Source organism: Oncorhynchus kisutch, unplaced genomic scaffold, assembly GCF_002021735.2.
Source record: "Oncorhynchus kisutch isolate 150728-3 unplaced genomic scaffold, Okis_V2 scaffold3973, whole genome shotgun sequence".
NCBI classification, from domain to species: Eukaryota; Metazoa; Chordata; class Actinopteri; order Salmoniformes; family Salmonidae; genus Oncorhynchus; species Oncorhynchus kisutch.
This window is the reverse complement of record NW_022265918.1, coordinates 298629-325635: the sequence shown is the minus strand read 5'-3', so window position 1 is coordinate 325635 and position 27007 is coordinate 298629. Positions and strand designations below refer to the sequence as shown.

Below are 27007 nucleotides of genomic sequence, written 5' to 3'. Positions count from 1 at the left end.
TGAGGTATGGTAGTCTAACCCGAACCTTAAAGGGATAGTCTGGGGAACGTCTACTTCCAAAGATATGAGGTATGGTAGTCTAACCCGAACCTTAAAGGGATAGTCTGGGGAATGTCTACTTCCAGAGATATGAGGTATGGCTGTCTAACCCAAACCTTAAAGGGATAGTCTGGGGAACGTCTACTTCCAAAGATATGAGGTATGGTAGTCTAACCCAAACCTTAAAGGGATAGTCTGGGGAATGTCTACTTCCAAAGATATGAGGTATGGTAGTCTAACCCGAACCTTAAAGGGATAGTCTGGGGAATGTCTACTTCCAGAGATATGAGGTATGGCTGTCTAACCCAAACCTTAAAGGGATAGTCTGGGGAACGTCTACTTCCAAAGATATGAGGTATGGTAGTCTAACCCGAACCTTAAAGGGATAGTCTGGGGAATGTCTACTTCCAAAGATATGAGGTATGGTAGTCTAACCCAAACCTTAAAGGGATAGTCTGGGGAATGTCTACTTCCAGAGATATGAGGTATGGCTGTCTAACCCAAACCTTAAAGGGATAGTCTGGGGAACGTCTACTTCCAAAGATATGAGGTATGGTAGTCTAACCCGAACCTTAAAGGGATAGTCTGGGGAATGTCTACTTCCAAAGATATGAGGTATGGTAGTCTAACCCGAACCTTAAAGGGATGTTTGAGATTTTGCCAATCAAGCCCTTTTTTTCTATTTACCTAAAATCTCAGACTATCCCTTTAAACCCTAACTCCTAACCCATGGGCAGCAGGTAGCCTAGCAATGGGTCTGATGTGAAACATTTGGCTGGAAGTGAGCTGGCAACCAGAGGGTTGCTGGTATCAAATCCTAGATGCCATTGAGCCAGACACTTAACCCCCCACAACAACTTCTCCATGAACACCCAGTGTGGCATCCCTCTGCTCCAACCTCTCCTACCTGTATATACACAGTGCCTTCGGAAATTATTCAAACCTCTTGACTTTTTACACATTTTGCTATGTTACAGGCATATTCTAAAATATATTTTTATGGGGCATTGGGGTATTGTGATGTCATTATGGGGCATTGTGATGTCATTATGGGGTATTGTGATGGCATTACGGGGTATTGTGATGTCATTATGGGGCATTGTGACGGCATTACGGGGTATTGTGATGTCATTATGGGGCATTGTGATGGCATTACGGGGTATTGTGATGTCATTATGGGGCATTGTGACGGCATTACGGGGTATTGTGATGTCATTATGGGGCATTGTGATGTCATTATGGGGTATTGTGATGGCATTACGGGGTATTGTGATGTCATTATGGGGCATTGTGACGGCATTACGGGGTATTGTGATGTCATTATGGGGCATTGTGATGGCATTACGGGGTATTGTGATGTCATTATGGGGCATTGTGACGGCATTACGGGGTATTGTGATGTCATTATGGGGCATTGTGATGTCATTACGGGGTATTGTGACGGCATTACGGGGTATTGTGATGTCATTACGGGGCATTGTGATGTCATTATGGGGCATTGTGATGTCATTATGGGGCATTGTGACGGCATTACGGGGTATTGTGTGTAGATTGATGAGAAAAATAAACGATTTAATCCATTTTACAATAAGGCTGTAATATAACAAAATGTGGAAAAAGTCAAGGGGTCTGAATACTTTCTAAATGCATTAAATGTCATAGTCCCCACTGTTAATGTGGTATCACTATAATATGGAATAGCTCTCTAGAATATTCCACTGTATGGTTGGAGCAGAGGGCTGCCCCTGTGTGTCATTCAGAGGGGTTGGGATAAAGCAGAAGTTGCCTTTGATAAATAAATGTTAATGTGTTGTACTGCAGGCGGATGGCCAGGAGGTGGCGTCTGTGGTCAGTGCTCAGGAGATCAGAGTCGTAGCTGAGCTGCTCCAGATCTCCCCTGAGGGACTCCAGAAGGCCATCACACACAAAGTCACGGTCAGGACACAGTATTTCTACTGAGCTTCTCTACTACCTGAATACAGTATCTAGTACTCTATCATCTCTCCTCCCTGAATACAGTATCTAGTACTCTATCATCTCTACTCCCTGAATACAGTATCTAGTACTCTAGTACTCTAACATCTAGTACTCTATCATCTCTCCTCTAGTATCTAGTACTCATCTCTACAATGACCTATTATATACACACTGTGTCTAATGGAGGTAACTGGTACAATGACCTGTTATAATGACCTGTTATATACACACTGTGTCTAATGGAGGTAACTGGTACAATGACCTGTTATAATGACCTGTTATATACACACTGTCTAATGGAGGTAACTGGTACAATGACCTGTTATAATGACCTGTTATAATGACCTGTTATATACACACTGTGTCTAATGGAGGGTCTGGAGGGTCTGGTACAATGACCTGTTATAATGACCTGTTATATACACACTGTGTCTAATGGAGTTTATCCATGATAAACCCTTTAAGGAGAGAGAGAGGAAGAGGTAAAATAGATTGGTACCATGATAAACCCTTTAAGGAGAGAGAGAGGAAGACATATAGATTGGTTCCATGATAAACCCTTTAAGGAGAGAGAGAGGAAGACATATAGATTGGTACCATGATAAACCCTTTAAGGAGAGAGAGAGGAAGACATATAGATTGGTACCATGATAAACCCTTTAAGGAGAGAGAGAGGAAGACATATAGATTGGTACCATGATAAACCCTTTAAGGAGAGAGAGAGAGAGAGGAAGACATATAGATTGGTTCCCTGATAAACCCTTTAAGGAGAGAGAGAGGAAGACATATAGATTGGTACCATGATAAACCCTTTAAGGAGAGAGAGAGGAAGACATATAGATTGGTACCATGATAAACCCTTTAAGGAGAGAGAGAGGAAGACATATAGATTGGTACCATGATAAACCCTTTAAGGAGAGAGAGAGAGAGAGAGAGAGGAAGACATATAGATTGGTTCCATGATAAACCCTTTAAGGAGAGAGAGAGGAAGACATATAGATTGGTACCATGATAAACCCTTTAAGGAGAGAGAGAGAGAGAGGAAGACATATAGATTGGTTCCATGATAAACCCTTTAAGGAGAGAGAGAGGAAGACATATAGATTGGTTCCCTGATAAACCCTTTAAGGAGAGCGAGAGGAAGACATATAGATTGGTTCCCTGATAAACCCTTTAAGGAGAGAGAGAGGAAGACATATAGATTGGTTCCCTGATAATCCCTTTAAGGAGAGAGAGAGGAAGACATATAGATTGGTTCCCTGATAAACCCTTTAAGGAGAGAGAGAGGAAGACATATAGATTGGTACCATGATAAACCCTTTAAGGAGAGAGAGAGAGAGGAAGACATATAGATTGGTTCCATGATAAACCCTTTAAGGAGAGAGAGAGGAAGACATATAGATTGGTTCCATGATAAACCCTTTAAGGAGAGAGAGAGAGAGGAAGACATATAGATTGGTTCCATGATAAACCCTTTAAGGAGAGAGAGAGAGAGAGGAAGACATATAGATTGGTTCCATGATAAACCCTTTAAGGAGAGAGAGAGAGAGAGAGGAAGACATATAGATTGGTTCCCTGATAAACCCTTTAAGGAGAGAGAGAGAGAGAGAGAGGAAGACATATAGATTGGTTCCCTGATAAACCCTTTAAGGAGAGAGAGAGGAAGACATATAGATTGGTTCCCTGATAAACCCTTTAAGGAGAGAGAGAGGAAGACATATAGATTGGTTCCCTGATAATCCCTTTAAGGAGAGAGAGAGGAAGACATATAGATTGGTACCATGATAAACCCTTTAAGGAGAGAGAGAGGAAGACATATAGATTGGTACCATGATAAACCCTTTAAGGAGAGAGAGAGAGAGGAAGACATATAGATTGGTTCCATGATAAACCCTTTAAGGAGAGAGAGAGGAAGACATATAGATTGGTTCCATGATAAACCCTTTAAGGAGAGAGAGAGAGAGGAAGACATATAGATTGGTTCCATGATAAACCCTTTAAGGAGAGAGAGAGAGAGAGGAAGACATATAGATTGGTTCCATGATAAACCCTTTAAGGAGAGAGAGAGAGAGAGAGGAAGACATATAGATTGGTTCCCTGATAAACCCTTTAAGGAGAGAGAGAGAGAGAGAGAGGAAGACATATAGATTGGTTCCCTGATAAACCCTTTAAGGAGAGAGAGAGGAAGACATATAGATTGGTTCCCTGATAAACCCTTTAAGGAGAGAGAGAGGAAGACATATAGATTGGTACCATGATAAACCCTTTAAGGAGAGAGAGAGGAAGACATATAGATTGGTTCCCTGATAAACCCTTTAAGGAGAGAGAGAGAGAGGAAGACATATAGATTGGTTCCATGATAAACCCTTTAAGGAGAGAGAGAGGAAGACATATAGATTGGTTCCATGATAAACCCTTTAAGGAGAGAGAGAGAGAGGAAGACATATTTAGATTGGTTCCATGATAAACCCTTTAAGGAGAGAGAGAGAGAGGAAGACATATAGATTGGTTCCATGATAAACCCTTTAAGGAGAGAGAGAGAGAGAGAGAGAGGAAGACATATAGATTGGTTCCCTGATAAACCCTTTAAGGAGAGAGAGAGAGAGAGAGAGGAAGACATATAGATTGGTTCCCTGATAAACCCTTTAAGGAGAGAGAGAGGAAGACATATAGATTGGTTCCCTGATAAACCCTTTAAGGAGAGAGAGAGGAAGACATATAGATTGGTACCATGATAAACCCTTTAAGGAGAGAGAGAGGAAGACATATAGATTGGTTCCCTGATAAACCCTTTAAGGAGAGAGAGAGAGAGGAAGTCATATAGATTGGTTCCATGATAAACCCTTTAAGGAGAGAGAGAGGAAGACTCAAGAGGAAATCATTTGACACTGCAAATTTAAAGAAGAGTATAACTTTCCTTTGATTGGTTGTGATGAGTTGTGTTCCAGCAATTCTGTTGGTAACTAACTGACCTCTCTGTATTATGTCTCTCCAGGAGACCATGAGGGAGAAGATCTACACCCCTCTGACGGTAGAGAGTGCTGTAGACGCCAGGTAGGAACCACAGATAATACACTCTAACTTCACTACAACTCCCAGCATGCACTCTTCAGCGTGCTGTAGACGCCAGGTAGGAACCACAGATAATACACCCTAACTTCACTACAACTCCCAGCATGCACTCTTCAGCGTGCTGTAGACGTCAGGTAGGAACCACAGATAATACACTCTAACTTCACTACAACTCCCAGCATGCACTCTTCAGCATGCTGTAGACATGCCACTTGTTAATCTGTCTGTCTGTCTCCCTCCCTCCCTCCCTCCTGCTCCAGAGATGCTGTTGCCAAGATCCTGTACTCTCTGTTGTTCCACTGGCTGACTGAGAGGATTAATGGACAGGTGTATCCTCGACATCACGCTCTGTCAATATCTGTGCTGGATATATATGGCTTTGAGGTACTCCACTTTATCCTTCCCTCCATCTCTCTCTCCCTCCGTCCCTCCATCTCTCTCTCCCTCTGTCCCTCCATCTCTCTCTCCCTCTGTCTGTCCCTCCATCTCTCTCTCCCTCTGTCTGTCCCTCCATCTCTCTCTCCCTCTGTCTGTCCCTCCATCTCTCTCTCCCTCTGTCTGTCCCTCCATCTCTCTCTCCTCTGTCTGTCCCTCCATCTCTCTCTCCCTCTGTCTGTCCCTCCATCTCTCTCTCCCTCTGTCTGTCCATCTATCTCTCTCTCCCTCTGTCTGTCCCTCCACCTCTCTCTCCCTCTGTCTGTCCCTCCATCTCTCTCTCCCTCTGTCTGTCCATCTATCTCTCTCTCCCTCTGTCTGTCCCTCCACCTCTCCCTCCCTCTGTCCCTCCCTCCCTCCGTCCCTCCGTCCTCCCTCCCTCCCTCCCTCCCTCCCTCCCTCCCTCCCTCCCTCCCTCCCTCCCTCCCTCTGTCTGTCCCTCCATCTCTCTCCTTCCGTCTCTCTCCCTCCCTCCGTCTCTCCGTCTCTCCCTCCATCCCTCCATCTCTCTCTCCCTCTGTCTGTCCATCTTTCTCTCTCCCTCTGTCTGTCCCTCCACCTCTCTCTCCCTCTGTCTGTCCCTCCCTCCCTCCCTCCCTCCCTCCCTCCCTCCCTCCCTCCCTCCCTCCCTCCCTCCCTCCCTCCCTCCCTCCCTCCCTCCCTCCCTCCCTCCCTCCCTCCCACCCTCCCTCCCTCCCTCCCTCTCTCTCTCTCTCTCTCCCTCCCTCCCTCCCTCCCTCCCTCCCTCCCTCCCTCCCTCCCTCTCTCCCTCCCTGCCTACTTAAATAAAGGTTCAATTATTATAATATATATATTTTTTTAATATATTACTTTACCTTGCTAATTACTAAATTAACTCAGGAACACATGGGTGTGTAAGCATCTGCTTTCAATATACCTTGTATCCCTCATTAACTTGTGTTTCCATTATTCTGTCAGTTAGCTGTATCTCTGTCTCCTCCAGGACCTTCAACATCTCTGTCATTATTCTGTCAGTTAGCTGTATCTCTGTCTCCTCCAGGACCTTCAACATCTCTGTCATTATTCTGTCAGTTAGCTGTATCTCTGTCTCCTCCAGGACCTTCAACATCTCTGTCATTATTCTGTCAGTTAGCTGTATCTCTGTCTCCTCCAGGACCTTCAACATCTCTGTCATTATTCTGTCAGTTAGCTGTATCTCTGTCTCCTCCAGGACCGTCAACATCTCTGTCATTATTCTGTCAGTTAGCTGTATCTCTGTCTCCTCCAGGACCTTCAACATCTCTGTCATTATTCTGTCAGTTAGCTGTATCTCTGTCTCCTCCAGGACCTTCAACATCTCTGTCATTATTCTGTCAGTTAGCTGTATCTCTGTCTCCTCCAGGACCGTCAACATCTCTGTCATTATTCTGTCAGTTAGCTGTATCTCTGTCTCCTCCAGGACCTTCAACATCTCTGTCATTATTCTGTCAGTTAGCTGTATCTCTGTCTCCTCCAGGACCTTCAACATCTCTGTCATTATTCTGTCAGTTAGCTGTATCTCTGTCTCCTCCAGGACCTTCAACATCTCTGTCATTATTCTGTCAGTTAGCTGTATCTCTGTCTCCTCCAGGACCTTCAACATCTCTGTCATTATTCTGTCAGTTAGCTGTATCTCTGTCTCCTCCAGGACCTTCAACATCTCTGTCATTATTCTGTCAGTTAGCTGTATCTAACCCAGTATCTCTGTCTCCTCCAGGACCTTCAACATCTCTGTCATTATTCTGTCAGTTAGCTGTATCTCTGTCTCCTCCAGGACCTTCAACATCTCTGTCATTATTCTGTCAGTTAGCTGTATCTCTGTCTCCTCCAGGACCTTCAACATCTCTGTCATTATTCTGTCAGTTAGCAGTATCTCTGTCTCCTCCAGGACCTTCAACATCTCTGTCATTATTCTGTCAGTTAGCTGTATCTCTGTCTCCTCCAGGACCTTCAACATCTCTGTCATTATTCTGTCAGTTAGCAGTATCTGTCTCCTCCAGGACCTTCAACATCTCTGTCATTATTCTGTCAGTTAGCAGTATCTCTGTCTCCTCCAGGACCTTCAACATCTCTGTCATTATTCTGTCAGTTAGCTGTATCTAACCCAGTATCTCTGTCTCCTCCAGGACCTTCAACATCTCTGTCATTATTCTGTCAGTTAGCAGTATCTCTGTCTCCTCCAGGACCTTCAACATCTCTGTCATTATTCTGTCAGTTAGCTGTATCTAACCCAGTATCTCTGTCTCCTCCAGGACCTTCAACATCTCTGTCATTATTCTGTCAGTTAGCAGTATCTCTGTCTCCTCCAGGACCTTCAACGTCTCTGTCATTATTCTGTCAGTTAGCTGTATCTCTGTCTCCTCCAGGACCTTCAACATCTCTGTCATTATTCTGTCAGTTAGCTGTATCTCTGTCTCCTCCAGGACCTTCAACATCTGTGTCATTTACCTGTATTTAACCCCGTATCTCTGTCTCCTCCAGGACCTTCAACATCTGTGTCATTTAGCTGTATCTAACCCCGTATCTCTGTCTCCTCCAGGACCTTCAACATCTGTGTCATTTAGCTGTATCTAACCCCGTATCTCTGTCTCCTCCAGGACCTTCAACATCTGTGTCATTTAGCTGTATCTAACCCCGTATCTCTGTCTCCTCCAGGACCTTCAACATCTGTGTCATTTAGCTGTATCTAACCCCGTATCTCTGTCTCCTCCAGGACCTTCAACATCTGTGTCATTTAGCTGTATCTAACCCCGTATCTCTGTCTCCTCCAGGACCTTCAACATCTGTGTCATTTAGCTGTATCTAACCCCGTATCTCTGTCTCCTCCAGGACCTTCAACATCTGTGTCATTTAGCTGTATCTAACCCCGTATCTCTGTCTCCTCCAGGACCTTCAACATCTGTGTCATTTAGCTGTATCTAACCCCGTATCTCTGTCTCCTCCAGGACCTGTCCTTCAACAGCTTTGAGCAGCTGTGTATTAACTATGCTAATGAGTACCTGCAGTTCTTCTTCAATAGGATCGTCTTCAGACAGGAGCAGGTGAGAGTTATTATTCGTTATGAAGCCTTATGAAGCCTATTTGTCATCTGCCTGTCAGGAGAAGTACAGCAGGGAGCAGATCCTCTGGCAGGATGTCCTGTTATAATTGTTAGTATGCATTATGAAGCCTTATGAAGCCTTATGAAGCCTTATGAAGCCTTTATGTGGTGTGTTATTTTACATGTTGGTCATTTAGCAGACGTTCTTATCCAGAGAGACTTACAGTTACTGCGTTCAGCTGAAGATAGCTAGGTGGGACAACCACGTATCACAGGCATAGAATGCAAATAGTCTGGGTAGCCATTTGATTATCTGTTCAGGAGTCTTATGGCCTGGGGGTAGAAGCTGTTTAGAAGCCTCTTGGAGCTAGGCTTGGCGCTCAGGTACCGCTTGCCGTGCGGTAGCAGAGAGAACAATCTATGACTAGGGTGGCTGGAGTCTTTGACAATTTTTAGGGCCTTCCTCTGACACAGCCTGGTATAGAGGTCCTGGATGGCAGGAAGCTTGGCCCCAGTGATGTACTGGGCCGTTCGCATTACCCTCTGTAGTGCCTTGCGGTCGGATGCTGAGTAGTTGCCATACCAGGCAGTGATGCAACCATTCAGGATGCTCTCAATGGTGCAGCTGTATAATTATCCTTTTGAGGATCTGAGGACCCATGACAAATCTTTTCAGTCTCCTGAGGGGGAATAGGGTTTGTCGTGCCCTCTTCACAACTGTCTTGGTGTGCTTGGACCATGTTTGTTGGTGATGTGGAGACCAAGGAACTTGAAGCTCTCAACCTGCTCCACTACAGCCCTGTCGATGGGAATGGGATTATGCTCGGTCCTCCTTTTCCTGTGTTCCACAATCATCTCCTTTGTCTTGATCACGTTGAGGGAGAGGTTGTTGTCCTTGCACCACAAGGCCAGGTCTCTGATCTCCTCCCTATAGGCTGTCTCGTTGTTGTCGGTGATCAGGCCTACCACTGTTGTGGCATCGGCAAACTTAATGATGGTGTTGGAGTCGTGCCAAGCCGTGCAGTCATGAGTGAACAGGGAGTACAGGATGGGACTGAGCATGCACCCCTGAGGGGCCCCTGTGTTGAGGATCAGCGTGGCAGATGTGTTGTTACCTACCCTTACCACATGGGGGCAGCCCGTCAGGAAGTCCAGGATCCAGTTGCAGTGGGAGGTGTTTAGTCCCAGGGTTCTTAGCTTAGTGATGAGCTTTGAGGGCACTATGGTGTTGAATGCTGAGCTATAGTCAATAAATAGCATTCTCACATAGGTGTTCCTTTTGTCCAGGTGGGAAAGGGCAGTATGGAGTGCGATATGGATTGCATCATCTCTGGATCTGTTGGGGTGGTATCTAAATTGGAGTGGGTATAGGATTTCTGGGATAATGGTGTTGATGTGAGCCATGACCATCCTTTCAAAGCACTTCATGGCTGCAGATGTGAGTGCTATGGGTCGGCAGTCATTTAGGCAGGTCACCTTGATGTTCATGGGCACAGGGACTATGGTGGTCTGCTTAAAACATGTTGGTATTACAGACTCGGACAGGGACAGGTTGAAAATGTCAGTGAAGACACGTGCCAGTTGGTCAGCGCATGCTCTGAGTACACGTCCTGGTAATCCATCTAGCCCTGCGGCCTTGTGAATGTTGACCTGTTTAAAGGGCTTACTCATATCGGCTATGGAGAGCGTGATCACGCAGTCTTCAGTAACAGCTGGTGCTCTCGTGCCTGTTTCAGTGTTATTTGCCTTGAAGCGAGCATAGAAGTGGTTTAGCTCGTCTGGTAGGCTCGTGTCACTGGGCAGCTCTCAGCTGTGCTTCCCTATGTAGTCTGTAATGGTTTGCAAGTCCTGCCACATCCGATGAGGGTCAGAGCCGATTCAATCTTAGTCCTGTATTGACGCTATGCCTGTTTGATGGTTCGTCGGAGGGCATAGCAGGATATCTTATAAGCTTCTGGGTTAGGGTCCTGCTCCTTGAAAGTGGCAGCTCTAGCCTTTAGCTCAGTGAGGATGTTGCCTGTAATCCATGGCTTCTGGTTGGGGTATGTACGCCTGGTTACTGTGAGGACGATGTCATCGATGCACTGATGAAGCCAATGACTGGTATTGTGTACTCCTCAATGCCATTGGAAGAATGCCGGAACATGTTCCAGTCTGTGCTGCAAAACAGTCCTGTAGTTTAGCATCTGCTTCATCTGACCACTTTTTTATCGACCGAGTCACTGGTGCTTCCTGCTTTAATTTTTGCTTGTAAGCAGGAATCAGGAAGATAGCGTTATGGTCAGATTTGCCAAATGGAGGGAGAGGGAGAGGTTTGTATGCGTCTCTGTGTGTGGAGTAAAGGTGGTCTAGAATTTCCCCCCTCTGGTTGCACATTTAACATGCTGATAGAAATGAGGTAAAACTGATTTAAGTTTCCCTGCATTTAAAGTCCCCGGCCACTAGGAGCGCACCTCTGGATGAGTGTTTTCCTGTTTGCTTATGGCGGAACAGCTCATTGAGTGAGGCCTTATTGCCAGCTTCGCTCTGTGGTGCTATGTAGACAGCTACGAAAAATACAGATGAAAACTCTCTAGGTCGATAGTGTGGTCTACAGCTTATCATGAGATACTGTACCTCAGGCGAGCAAAACTTCCTTAGATATCCAAAATCTCGCCTGACGTAGAGTATTATAAGAGGGCAGTAGACTGACATGTCTTATATCAGATACTCATTGAAGAGGCAGGGTTATAAGAGGACAGGAGACTGACATGTCTTATATAAGAGACAGGGTTATAAGAGGACAGGAGACTGACATGTCTTATATAAGAGACAGGGTTATAAGAGGACAGGAGACTGACATGTCTTATATAAGAGACAGGGTTATAAGAGGACAGGAGACTGACATGTCTTATATAAGAGGCAGGGTTATAAGCGGACAGGAGACTGACATGTCTTATATAAGAGGCAGGGTTATAAGAGGACAGGACACTGACATGTCTTATATAAGAGGCAGGGTTATAAGAGGACAGGACACTGACATGTCTTATATAAGAGGCAGGGTTATAAGCGGACAGGAGACTGACATGTCTTATATAAGAGGCAGGGTTATAAGAGGACAGGAGACTGACATGTCTTATATCAGATACTCATTGAAGAGGCAGGGTTATAAGCGGACAGGACACTGACATGTCTTATATAAGAGGTAGGGTTATAAGAGGACAGTACACTGACATGTCTTATATCAGATACTCATTGAAGAGGCAGGGTTATAAGAGGACAGAAGACTGACATGTCTTATATCAGATACTCATTGAAGAGGCAGGGTTATAAGAGGACAGGAGACTAACATGTCTTATATCAGATACACTTTGAAGAGCCAGGGTTATAAGAGGGCAGAAGGGAGCAGATCCCGTGGCAGTATGTCCTGTTCCAAAGTGTTATAATGCATTATGAAGCCTGTATGTCATGTGTCTGTCAGGAGGAGTACAACAGGGAGCAGATCCCGTGGCAGTATGTCCTGTTCCAAAGTGTTATAATGCATTATGAAGCCTGTATGTCATGTGTCTGTCAGGAGGAGTACAACAGGGAGCAGATCCCGTGGCAGGACATCCCGTTCAGCGACAACCAGTCCTGCATCGACCTCATCTCCTCTAAGCCCCATGGGATACTGAAGATCCTGGATGACCAGAGCTGCTTTCCCCAGGTACACACACACACACACACACACACACACACACACACACTTGACTGTGCTGAGTCATTGGTTGATGCTCTGTTCCTCTGTTGCTAGGCGACAGACCACACCTTCCTCCAGAAGTGTCATTATCACCATGGTAACAACAAGATCTACCTGAAGCCAAAGATGCCCCTCCCAGAATTCACCATCAAACACTTCGCTGGCCCAGTCACCTACCAGGTACACACACACACACACACCTGCCAGGTACAGACAACTGCCAGGTACACACACACACCTGCCAGGTACACACACACACACCTGCCAGGTACACACACACACCTGCCAGGTACACACACACACCTGCCAGGTACACACACACACACACCTGCCAGGTACACACACACACACCTGCCAGGTACACACACATACCTGCCAGGTACACACACACACTCCTGACAGGTACACACACACACCTGCCAGGAACACACACACCTGCCAGGTGAACACACACCTGCCAGGAACACACACTCCTACCAGGTACACACACACCTGCCAGGTACACACACATACCTGCCAGGTACACACACATACCTGCCAGGTACACACACACACACACACACATCTGCCAGGTACACACACACACACACCTGCCAGGTACACACACACACACACCTGCCAGGTACACACACACACACCTGCCAGCAACACACACTCCTGCCAAGTACACACACACACCTGCCAGGAACACACACACACACACACACCTGCCAGGTACACGCACACACCTGCCAGGAACACACACACTCCTACCAGGTGAACACACACCTGCCAGGAACACACACTCCTACCAGGTACACACACACCTGCCAGGTACACACACATACCTGCCAGGTACACACACACACACACACACACATCTGCCAGGTACACACACACACACACCTGCCAGGTACACACACACACACACCTGCCAGGTACACACACACACCTGCCAGCAACACACACTCCTGCCAAGTACACACACACACCTGCCAGGAACACACACACACACACACACACCTGCCAGGTACACGCACACACCTGCCAGGTACACACACACACCTGCCAGGAACACACACACACACCTGCCAGGTACACACACACACACACACACCTGCCAGGAACACACACACACCTGCCAGGTACACACACACACCTGCCAGGAACACACACACACACCTGCCAGGTACACACACACACACACTCCTAACAGGTACACACACACACCTGCCAGGTACACACACACACACACACTCCTAACAGGTACACACACACACCTGCCAGGTACACACACACACAGTCCTAACAGGTACACACACACACCTGCCAGGTAACACACACCTATAGTTGTGGGTAGTGTGTATGTAGTGAATCCCGATGAGACCCAACAGGATGAGAGCAGAATCAGCTTCCCCAACGCAGCTCGTTGGTTGGATGATGTTCCCATTTATTGTGAATATTAAAAAACTAAAATGAAAAGCTTTTGGTGAACTAACACTCCTCCTTACTAGCATGGTGAACTAACACTCCTCCTTACTAGCATGGTGAACTAACACTCCTCCTTACTAGCATGGTGAACTAACACTCCCCCTTACTGGCATGGTGAACTAACACTCCTCCTTACTAGCATGGTGAACTAACACTCCTCCTTAGTAGCATGGTGAACTAACACTCCTCCTTACTGGCATGGTGAACTAACACTCCTCCTTACTGGCATGGTGAACTAACACTCCTCCTTACTAGCATGGTGAACTAACACTCCTCCTTACTAGCATGGTGAACTAACACTCCTCCTTACTGGCATGGTGAACTAACACTCCTCCTTACTAGCATGGTGAACTAACACTCCTCCTTACTGGCATGGTGAACTAACACTCCTCCTTACTAGCATGGTGAACTAACACTCCTCCTTACTAGCATGGTGAACTAACACTCCTCCTTACTAGCATGGTGAACTAACACTCCTCCTTACTGGCATGGTGAACTAACACTCCTCCTTACTGGCATGGTGAACTAACACTCCTCCTTACTAGCATGGTGAACTAACACTCAGAGTTCTCCTCCTTACTAGCATGGTGAACTAACACTCCTCCTTACTGGCATGGTGAACTAACACTCCTCCTTACTAGCATGGTGAACTAACACTCAGAGTTCTCCTCCTTACTAGCATGGTGAACTAACACTCCTCCTTACTGGCATGGTGAACTAACACTCCTCCTTACTAGCATGGTGAACTAACACTCCTCCTTACTAGCATGGTGAACTAACACTCCTCCTTACTAGCATGGTGAACTAACACTCCTCCTTACTAGCATGGTGAACTAACACTCCTCCTTACTAGCATGGTGAACTAACACTCCTCCTTACTAGCATGGTGAACTAACACTCCTCCTTACTAGCATGGTGAACTAACACTCCTCCTTACTAGCATGGTGAACTAACACTCCCCCTTACTAGCATGGTGAACTAACACTCCTCCTTACTGGCATGGTGAACTAACACTCCTCCTTACTGGCATGGTGAACTAACACTCCTCCTTACTAGCATGGTGAACTAACACTCCTCCTTACTAGCATGGTGAACTAACACTCCTCCTTACTGGCATGGTGAACTAACACTCCTCCTTACTAGCATGGTGAACTAACACTCCTCCTTACTAGCATGGTGAACTAACACTCCTCCTTACTGGCATGGTGAACTAACACTCCTCCTTACTAGCATGGTGAACTAACACTCCTCCTTACTGGCATGGTGAACTAACACTCCTCCTTACTGGCATGGTGAACTAACACTCCTCCTTACTGGCATGGTGAACTAACACTCCTCCTTACTAGCATGGTGAACTAACACTCCTCCTTACTAGCATGGTGAACTAACACTCCTCCTTACTGGCATGGTGAACTAACACTCCTCCTTACTAGCATGGTGAACTAACACTCCTCCTTACTGGCATGGTGAACTAACACTCCTCCTTACTGGCATGGTGAACTAACACTCCTCCTTACTAGCATGGTGAACTAACACTCCTCCTTACTAGCATGGTGAACTAACACTCAGAGTTCTCCTCCTTACTGGCATGGTGAACTAACACTCCTCCTTACTAGCATGGTGAACTAACACTCCTCCTTACTAGCATGGTGAACTAACACTCCTCCTTACTAGCATGGTGAACTAACACTCCTCCTTACTGGCATGGTGAACTAACACTCCTCCTTACTGGCATGGTGAACTAACACTCCTCCTTACTAGCATGGTGAACTAACACTCCTCCTTACTAGCATGGTGAACTAACACTCCTCCTTACTGGCATGGTGAACTAACACTCCTCCTTACTAGCATGGTGAACTAACACTCCTCCTTACTGGCATGGTGAACTAACACTCCTCCTTACTGGCATGGTGAACTAACACTCCTCCTTACTAGCATGGTGAACTAACACTCCTCCTTACTAGCATGGTGAACTAACACTCCTCCTTACTAGCATGGTGAACTAACACTCCTCCTTACTAGCATGGTGAACTAACACTCCTCCTTACTAGCATGGTGAACTAACACTCCTCCTTACTAGCATGGTGAACTAACACTCCTCCTTACTAGCATGGTGAACTAACACTCCCCCTTACTAGCATGGTGAACTAACACTCCTCCTTACTGGCATGGTGAACTAACACTCCTCCTTACTGGCATGGTGAACTAACACTCCTCCTTACTAGCATGGTGAACTAACACTCCTCCTTACTAGCATGGTGAACTAACACTCCTCCTTACTGGCATGGTGAACTAACACTCCTCCTTACTAGCATGGTGAACTAACACTCCTCCTTACTAGCATGGTGAACTAACACTCCTCCTTACTGGCATGGTGAACTAACACTCCTCCTTACTAGCATGGTGAACTAACACTCCTCCTTACTGGCATGGTGAACTAACACTCCTCCTTACTGGCATGGTGAACTAACACTCCTCCTTACTGGCATGGTGAACTAACACTCCTCCTTACTAGCATGGTGAACTAACACTCCTCCTTACTAGCATGGTGAACTAACACTCCTCCTTACTGGCATGGTGAACTAACACTCCTCCTTACTAGCATGGTGAACTAACACTCCTCCTTACTGGCATGGTGAACTAACACTCCTCCTTACTGGCATGGTGAACTAACACTCCTCCTTACTAGCATGGTGAACTAACACTCCTCCTTACTAGCATGGTGAACTAACACTCCTCCTTACTAGCATGGTGAACTAACACTCCTCCTTACTGGCATGGTGAACTAACACTCCTCCTTACTGGCATGGTGAACTAACACTCCTCCTTACTAGCATGGTGAACTAACACTCCTCCTTACTAGCATGGTGAACTAACACTCCTCCTTACTGGCATGGTGAACTAACACTCCTCCTTACTAGCATGGTGAACTAACACTCCTCCTTACTGGCATGGTGAACTAACACTCCTCCTTACTGGCATGGTGAACTAACACTCCTCCTTACTAGCATGGTGAACTAACACTCCTCCTTACTAGCATGGTGAACTAACACTCAGAGTTCTCCTCCTTACTGGCATGGTGAACTAACACTCCTCCTTACTAGCATGGTGAACTAACACTCCTCCTTACTAGCATGGTGAACTAACACTCCTCCTTACTAGCATGGTGAACTAACACTCCTCCTTACTAGCATGGTGAACTAACACTCCTCCTTACTGGCATGGTGAACTAACACTCCTCCTTACTAGCATGGTGAACTAACACTCCTCCTTACTGGCATGGTGAACTAACACTCCTCCTTACTAGCATGGTGAACTAACACTCCTCCTTACTAGCATGGTGAACTAACACTCCTCCTTACTAGCATGGTGAACTAACACTCCTCCTTACTGGCATGGTGAACTAACACTCCTCCTTACTAGCATGGTGAACTAACACTCCTCCTTACTAGCATGGTGAACTAACACTCCTCCTTACTGGCATGGTGAACTAACACTCAGAGTTCTCCTCCTTACTGGCATGGTGAACTAACACTCCTCCTTACTAGCATGGTGAACTAACACTCCTCCTTACTGGCATGGTGAACTAACACTCAGAGTTCTCCTCCTTACTGGCATGGTGAACTAACACTCCTCCTTACTAGCATGGTGAACTAACACTCCTCCTTACTGGCATGGTGAACTAACACTCCTCCTTACTGGCATGGTGAACTAACACTCAGAGTTCTCCTCCTTACTAGCACTGACTCTGATGATAGCTACTTTACTGAGGAAAATGGACTGACTATGATACTGTACGTGGTTGTCCCACCTAGCTATCTTCAGAGGAATGCACTAACTAAGTGTCTGGATAAGAACGTCTGTTAAATGACTAACATGTTAATGTAACTAAGTCTCTGGATAAGAACGTCTGTTAAATGACTAACATGTTAATGTAACTGAGTCTCTCTGGATAAGAACGTCTGTTAAATGACTAACATGTTAATATAACTGAGTCTCTGGATAAGAACGTCTGTTAAATGACTAACATGTTAATGTAACTGAGTCTCTGGATAAGAACGTCTGTTAAATGACTAACATGTTAATGTAACTGAGTCTCTCTGGATAAGAACGTCTGTTAAATGACTAACATGTTAATGTAACTGAGTCTCTCTGGATAAGAACGTCTGTTAAATGACTAACATGTTAATGTAACTGAGTCTCTCTGGATAAGAACGTCTGTTAAATGACTAACATGTTAATGTAACTGAGTCTCTGGATAAGAACGTCTGTTAAATGACTAACATGTTAATGTAACTGAGTCTCTCTGGATAAGAACGTCTGTTAAATGACTAACATGTTAATGTAACTGAGTCTCTCTGGATAAGAACGTCTGTTAAATGACTAACATGTTAATGTAACTGAGTCTCTGGATAAGAACGTCTGTTAAATGACTAACATGTTAATGTAACTGAGTCTCTCTGGATAAGAACGTCTGTTAAATGACTAACATGTTAATGTAACTGAGTCTCTCTGGATAAGAACGTCTGTTAAATGACTAACATGTTAATGTAACTGAGTCTCTGGATAAGAACGTCTGTTAAATGACTAACATGTTAATGTAACTGAGTCTCTCTGGATAAGAACGTCTGTTAAATGACTAACATGTTAATGTAACTGAGTCTCTGGATAAGAACGTCTGTTAAATGACTAACATGTTAATGTAACTGAGTCTCTGGATAAGAACGTCTGTTAAATGACTAACATGTTAATGTAACTGAGTGTCTGGATAAGAACGTCTGTTAAATGACTAACATGTTAATGTAACTGAGTCTCTGGATAAGAACGTCTGTTAAATGACTAACATGTTAATGTAACTAAGTCTCTGGATAAGAACGTCTGTTAAATGACTAACATGTTAATGTGACTGAGTCTCTGGATAAGAACGTCTGTTAAATGACTAACATGTTAATGTAACTAAGTCTCTCTGGATAAGAACGTCTGTTAAATGACTAACATGTTAAATGACTAACATGTTAATGTAACTGAGTCTCTGGATAAGAACGTCTGTTAAATGACTAACATGTTAATGTAACTGAGTCTCTGGATAAGAACGTCTGTTAAATGACGAACATGTTAATGTAACTGAGTCTCTGGATAAGAACGTATGTTAAATGACTAACATGTTAATGTAACTGAGTCTCTGGATAAGAACGTCTGTTAAATGACTAACATGTTAATGTAACTAAGTCTCTCTGGATAAGAACGTCTGTTAAATGACTAACATGTTAAATGACTAACATGTTAATGTAACTGAGTCTCTGGATAAGAACGTCTGTTAAATGACTAACATGTTAATGTAACTGAGTCTCTGGATAAGAACGTCTGTTAAATGACTAACATGTTAATGTAACTGAGTCTCTCTGGATAAGAACGTCTGTTAAATGACTAACATGTTAATGTAACTGAGTCTCTCTGGATAAGAACGTCTGTTAAATGACTAACATGTTAATGTAACTGAGTCTCTGGATAAGAACGTCTGTTAAATGACTAACATGTTAATGTAACTGAGTCTCTCTGGATAAGAACGTCTGTTAAATGACTAACATGTTAATGTAACTGAGTCTCTGGATAAGAACGTCTGTTAAATGACTAACATGTTAATGTAACTGAGTCTCTGGATAAGAACGTCTGTTAAATGACTAACATGTTAATGTAACTGAGTCTCTCTAGATAAGAACGTCTGTTAAATGACTAACATGTTAATGTAACTGAGTGTCTGGATAAGAACGTCTGTTAAATGACTAACATGTTAATGTAACTGAGTGTCTGGATAAGAACGTCTGTTAAATGACTAACATGTTAATGTAACTGAGTCTCTGGATAAGAACGTCTGTTAAATGACTAACATGTTAATGTAACTGAGTCTCTGGATAAGAACGTCTGTTAAATGACTAACATGTTAATGTAACTGAGTCTCTGGATAAGAACGTCTGTTAAATGACTAACATGTTAATGTAACTGAGTGTCTGGATAAGAACGTCTGTTAAATGACTAACATGTTAATGTAACTGAGTCTCTGGATAAGAACGTCTGTTAAATGACTAACATGTTAATGTAACTAAGTCTCTCTGGATAAGAACGTCTGTTAAATGACTAACATGTTAAATGACTAACATGTTAATGTAACTGAGTCTCTGGATAAGAACGTCTGTTAAATGACTAACATGTTAATGTAACTGAGTCTCTGGATAAGAACGTCTGTTAAATGACTAACATGTTAATGTAACTGAGTCTCTGGATAAGAACGTCTGTTAAATGACTAACATGTTAATGTAACTGAGTCTCTGGATAAGAACGTCTGTTAAATGACTAACATGTTAATGTAACTAAGTCTCTCTGGATAAGAACGTCTGTTAAATGACTAACATGTTAAATGACTAACATGTTAATGTAACTGAGTCTCTGGATAAGAACGTCTGTTAAATGACTAACATGTTAATGTAACTGAGTCTCTGGATAAGAACGTCTGTTAAATGACTAACATGTTAATGTAACTGAGTCTCTCTGGATAAGAACGTCTGTTAAATGACTAACATGTTAATGTAACTGAGTCTCTCTGGATAAGAACGTCTGTTAAATGACTAACATGTTAATGTAACTGAGTCTCTCTGGATAAGAACGTCTGTTAAATGACTAACATGTTAATGTAACTGAGTCTCTGGATAAGAACGTCTGTTAAATGACTAACATGTTAATGTAACTGAGTCTCTCTGGATAAGAACGTCTGTTAAATGACTAACATGTTAATGTAACTGAGTCTCTGGATAAGAACGTCTGTTAAATGACTAACATGTTAATGTAACTGAGTCTCTGGATAAGAACGTCTGTTAAATGACTAACATGTTAATGTAACTGAGTCTCTCTGGATAAGAACGTCTGTTAAATGACTAACATGTTAATGTAACTGAGTCTCTGGATAAGAACGTCTGTTAAATGACTAACATGTTAATGTAACTGAGTCTCTCTGGATAAGAACGTCTGTTAAATGACTAACATGTTAAATGACTAACATGTTAATGTAACTGAGTCTCTGGATAAGAACGTCTGTTAAATGACTAACATGTTAATGTAACTGAGTCTCTCTGGATAAGAACGTCTGTTAAATGACTAACATGTTAATGTAACTGAGTCTCTGGATAAGAACGTCTGTTAAATGACTAACATGTTAATGTAACTGAGTCTCTCTGGATAAGAACGTCTGTTAAATGACTAACATGTTAAATGACTAACATGTTAATGTAACTGAGTCTCTGGATAAGAACGTCTGTTAAATGACTAACATGTTAATGTAACTGAGTCTCTCTGGATAAGAACGTCTGTTAAATGACTAACATGTTAAATGACTAACATGTTAATGTAACTGAGTCTCTGGATAAGAACGTCTGTTAAATGACTAACATGTTAATGTAACTGAGTCTCTCTGGATAAGAACGTCTGTTAAATGACTAACATGTTAAATGACTAACATGTTAATGTAACTGAGTCTCTGGATAAGAACGTCTGTTAAATGACTAACATGTTAATGTAACTGAGTCTCTGGATAAGAACGTCTGTTAAATGACTAACATGTTAATGTAACTGAGTCTCTCTGGATAAGAACGTCTGTTAAATGACTAACATGTTAATGTAACTGAGTCTCTGGATAAGAACGTCTGTTAAATGACTAACATGTTAATGTAACTGAGTCTCTCTGGATAAGAACGTCTGTTAAATGACTAACATGTTAATGTAACTGAGTCTCTGGATAAGAACGTCTGTTAAATGACTAACATGTTAATGTAACTGAGTCTCTGGATAAGAACGTCTGTTAAATGACTAACATGTTAATGTAACTGAGTGTCTGGATAAGAACGTCTGTTAAATGACTAACATGTTAATGTAACTGAGTCTCTGGATAAGAACGTCTGTTAAATGACTAACATGTTAATGTAACTAAGTCTCTGGATAAGAACGTCTGTTAAATGACTAACATGTTAATGTGACTGAGTCTCTGGATAAGAACGTCTGTTAAATGACTAACATGTTAATGTAACTAAGTCTCTCTGGATAAGAACGTCTGTTAAATGACTAACATGTTAAATGACTAACATGTTAATGTAACTGAGTCTCTGGATAAGAACGTCTGTTAAATGACTAACATGTTAATGTAACTGAGTCTCTGGATAAGAACGTCTGTTAAATGACGAACATGTTAATGTAACTGAGTCTCTGGATAAGAACGTATGTTAAATGACTAACATGTTAATGTAACTGAGTCTCTGGATAAGAACGTCTGTTAAATGACTAACATGTTAATGTAACTAAGTCTCTCTGGATAAGAACGTCTGTTAAATGACTAACATGTTAAATGACTAACATGTTAATGTAACTGAGTCTCTGGATAAGAACGTCTGTTAAATGACTAACATGTTAATGTAACTGAGTCTCTGGATAAGAACGTCTGTTAAATGACTAACATGTTAATGTAACTGAGTCTCTCTGGATAAGAACGTCTGTTAAATGACTAACATGTTAATGTAACTGAGTCTCTCTGGATAAGAACGTCTGTTAAATGACTAACATGTTAATGTAACTGAGTCTCTGGATAAGAACGTCTGTTAAATGACTAACATGTTAATGTAACTGAGTCTCTCTGGATAAGAACGTCTGTTAAATGACTAACATGTTAATGTAACTGAGTCTCTGGATAAGAACGTCTGTTAAATGACTAACATGTTAATGTAACTGAGTCTCTGGATAAGAACGTCTGTTAAATGACTAACATGTTAATGTAACTGAGTCTCTCTAGATAAGAACGTCTGTTAAATGACTAACATGTTAATGTAACTGAGTGTCTGGATAAGAACGTCTGTTAAATGACTAACATGTTAATGTAACTGAGTGTCTGGATAAGAACGTCTGTTAAATGACTAACATGTTAATGTAACTGAGTCTCTGGATAAGAACGTCTGTTAAATGACTAACATGTTAATGTAACTGAGTCTCTGGATAAGAACGTCTGTTAAATGACTAACATGTTAATGTAACTGAGTCTCTGGATAAGAACGTCTGTTAAATGACTAACATGTTAATGTAACTGAGTGTCTGGATAAGAACGTCTGTTAAATGACTAACATGTTAATGTAACTGAGTCTCTGGATAAGAACGTCTGTTAAATGACTAACATGTTAATGTAACTAAGTCTCTCTGGATAAGAACGTCTGTTAAATGACTAACATGTTAAATGACTAACATGTTAATGTAACTGAGTCTCTGGATAAGAACGTCTGTTAAATGACTAACATGTTAATGTAACTGAGTCTCTGGATAAGAACGTCTGTTAAATGACTAACATGTTAATGTAACTGAGTCTCTGGATAAGAACGTCTGTTAAATGACTAACATGTTAATGTAACTGAGTCTCTGGATAAGAACGTCTGTTAAATGACTAACATGTTAATGTAACTAAGTCTCTCTGGATAAGAACGTCTGTTAAATGACTAACATGTTAAATGACTAACATGTTAATGTAACTGAGTCTCTGGATAAGAACGTCTGTTAAATGACTAACATGTTAATGTAACTGAGTCTCTGGATAAGAACGTCTGTTAAATGACTAACATGTTAATGTAACTGAGTCTCTCTGGATAAGAACGTCTGTTAAATGACTAACATGTTAATGTAACTGAGTCTCTCTGGATAAGAACGTCTGTTAAATGACTAACATGTTAATGTAACTGAGTCTCTCTGGATAAGAACGTCTGTTAAATGACTAACATGTTAATGTAACTGAGTCTCTGGATAAGAACGTCTGTTAAATGACTAACATGTTAATGTAACTGAGTCTCTCTGGATAAGAACGTCTGTTAAATGACTAACATGTTAATGTAACTGAGTCTCTGGATAAGAACGTCTGTTAAATGACTAACATGTTAATGTAACTGAGTCTCTGGATAAGAACGTCTGTTAAATGACTAACATGTTAATGTAACTGAGTCTCTCTGGATAAGAACGTCTGTTAAATGACTAACATGTTAATGTAACTGAGTCTCTGGATAAGAACGTCTGTTAAATGACTAACATGTTAATGTAACTGAGTCTCTCTGGATAAGAACGTCTGTTAAATGACTAACATGTTAAATGACTAACATGTTAATGTAACTGAGTCTCTGGATAAGAACGTCTGTTAAATGACTAACATGTTAATGTAACTGAGTCTCTGGATAAGAACGTCTGTTAAATGACTAACATGTTAATGTAACTGAGTCTCTCTGGATAAGAACGTCTGTTAAATGACTAACATGTTAAATGACTAACATGTTAATGTAACTGAGTCTCTGGATAAGAACGTCTGTTAAATGACTAACATGTTAATGTAACTGAGTCTCTCTGGATAAGAACGTCTGTTAAATGACTAACATGTTAAATGACTAACATGTTAATGTAACTGAGTCTCTGGATAAGAACGTCTGTTAAATGACTAACATGTTAATGTAACTGAGTCTCTGGATAAGAACGTCTGTTAAATGACTAACATGTTAATGTAACTGAGTCTCTGGATAAGAACGTCTGTTAAATGACTAACATGTTAATGTAACCGAGTCTCTCTGGATAAGAACGTCTGTTAAATGACTAACATGTTAATGTAACTGAGTCTCTGGATAAGAACGTCTGTTAAATGACTAACATGTTAATGTAACTGAGTCTCTGGATAAGAACGTCTGTTAAATGACTAACATGTTAATGTAACTGAGTCTCTCTGGATAAGAACGTCTGTTAAATGACTAACATGTTAATGTAACTGAGTCTCTCTGGATAAGAACGTCTGTTAAATGACTAACATGTTAATGTAACTGAGTCTCTCTGGATAAGAACGTCTGTTAAATGACTAACATGTTAATGTAACTGAGTCTCTGGATAAGAACGTCTGTTAAATGACTAACATGTTAATGTAACTGAGTCTCTCTGGATAAGAACGTCTGTTAAATGACTAACATGTTAATGTAACTGAGTCTCTGGATAAGAACGTCTGTTAAATGACTAACATGTTAATGTAACTGAGTCTCTGGATAAGAACGTCTGTTAAATGACTAACATGTTAATGTAACTGAGTCTCTCTGGATAAGAACGTCTGTTAAATGACTAACATGTTAATGTAACTGAGTCTCTGGATAAGAACGTCTGTTAAATGACTAACATGTTAATGTAACTGAGTCTCTCTGGATAAGAACGTCTGTTAAATGACTAACATGTTAAATGACTAACATGTTAATGTAACTGAGTCTCTGGATAAGAACGTCTGTTAAATGACTAACATGTTAATGTAACTGAGTCTCTGGATAAGAACGTCTGTTAAATGACTAACATGTTAATGTAACTGAGTCTCTCTGGATAAGAACGTCTGTTAAATGACTAACATGTTAAATGACTAACATGTTAATGTAACTGAGTCTCTGGATAAGAACGTCTGTTAAATGACTAACATGTTAATGTAACTGAGTCTCTCTGGATAAGAACGTCTGTTAAATGACTAACATGTTAAATGACTAACATGTTAATGTAACTGAGTCTCTGGATAAGAACGTCTGTTAAATGACTAACATGTTAATGTAACTGAGTCTCTGGATAAGAACGTCTGTTAAATGACTAACATGTTAATGTAACTGAGTCTCTGGATAAGAACGTCTGTTAAATGACTAACATGTTAATGTAACTGAGTCTCTCTGGATAAGAACGTCTGTTAAATGACTAACATGTTAATGTAACTGAGTCTCTGGATAAGAACGTCTGTTAAATGACTAACATGTTAATGTAACTGAGTCTCTGGATAAGAACGTCTGTTAAATGACTAACATGTTAATGTAACTGAGTCTCTCTGGATAAGAACGTCTGTTAAATGACTAACATGTTAATGTAACTGAGTCTCTCTGGATAAGAACGTCTGTTAAATGACTAACATGTTAATGTAACTGAGTCTCTCTGGATAAGAACGTCTGTTAAATGACTAACATGTTAATGTAACTGAGTCTCTGGATAAGAACGTCTGTTAAATGACTAACATGTTAATGTAACTGAGTCTCTCTGGATAAGAACGTCTGTTAAATGACTAACATGTTAATGTAACTGAGTCTCTGGATAAGAACGTCTGTTAAATGACTAACATGTTAATGTAACTGAGTCTCTGGATAAGAACGTCTGTTAAATGACTAACATGTTAATGTAACTGAGTCTCTCTGGATAAGAACGTCTGTTAAATGACTAACATGTTAATGTAACTGAGTCTCTGGATAAGAACGTCTGTTAAATGACTAACATGTTAATGTAACTGAGTCTCTCTGGATAAGAACGTCTGTTAAATGACTAACATGTTAAATGACTAACATGTTAATGTAACTGAGTCTCTGGATAAGAACGTCTGTTAAATGACTAACATGTTAATGTAACTGAGTCTCTGGATAAGAACGTCTGTTAAATGACTAACATGTTAATGTAACTGAGTCTCTCTGGATAAGAACGTCTGTTAAATGACTAACATGTTAAATGACTAACATGTTAATGTAACTGAGTCTCTGGATAAGAACGTCTGTTAAATGACTAACATGTTAATGTAACTGAGTCTCTCTGGATAAGAACGTCTGTTAAATGACTAACATGTTAAATGACTAACATGTTAATGTAACTGAGTCTCTGGATAAGAACGTCTGTTAAATGACTAACATGTTAATGTAACTGAGTCTCTGGATAAGAACGTCTGTTAAATGACTAACATGTTAATGTAACTGAGTCTCTCTGGATAAGAACGTCTGTTAAATGACTAACATGTTAATGTAACTGAGTCTCTGGATAAGAACGTCTGTTAAATGACTAACATGTTAATGTAACTGAGTCTCTCTGGATAAGAACGTCTGTTAAATGACTAACATGTTAATGTAACTGAGTCTCTGGATAAGAACGTCTGTTAAATGACTAACATGTTAATGTAACTGAGTCTCTGGATAAGAACGTCTGTTAAATGACTAACATGTTAATGTAACTGAGTCTCTCTGGATAAGAACGTCTGTTAAATGACTAACATGTTAATGTAACTGAGTCTCTCTGGATAAGAACGTCTGTTAAATGACTAACATGTTAATGTAACTGAGTCTCTGGATAAGAACGTCTGTTAAATGACTAACATGTTAATGTAACTGAGTCTCTCTGGATAAGAACGTCTGTTAAATGACTAACATGTTAAT

At 41.8% G+C, this 27007-nt stretch overlaps 1 protein-coding gene across 1 annotated transcript in view; it reads left to right on the top strand.

Moving 5' to 3' along the window:
- LOC116372943 (unconventional myosin-XV-like) overlaps positions 1–27007 on the top strand; it is a gene marked incomplete at its 5' end in the record, with an annotated part of 176783 nt that overhangs the window by 1912 nt on the left and 147864 nt on the right. The window contains 6 exon segments of the mRNA XM_031821429.1: positions 1861–1974; positions 5012–5070; positions 5349–5472; positions 8469–8564; positions 12117–12248; positions 12336–12461. Of these exon segments, the coding sequence (XP_031677289.1) occupies positions 1861–1974; positions 5012–5070; positions 5349–5472; positions 8469–8564; positions 12117–12248; positions 12336–12461 (651 nt within the window).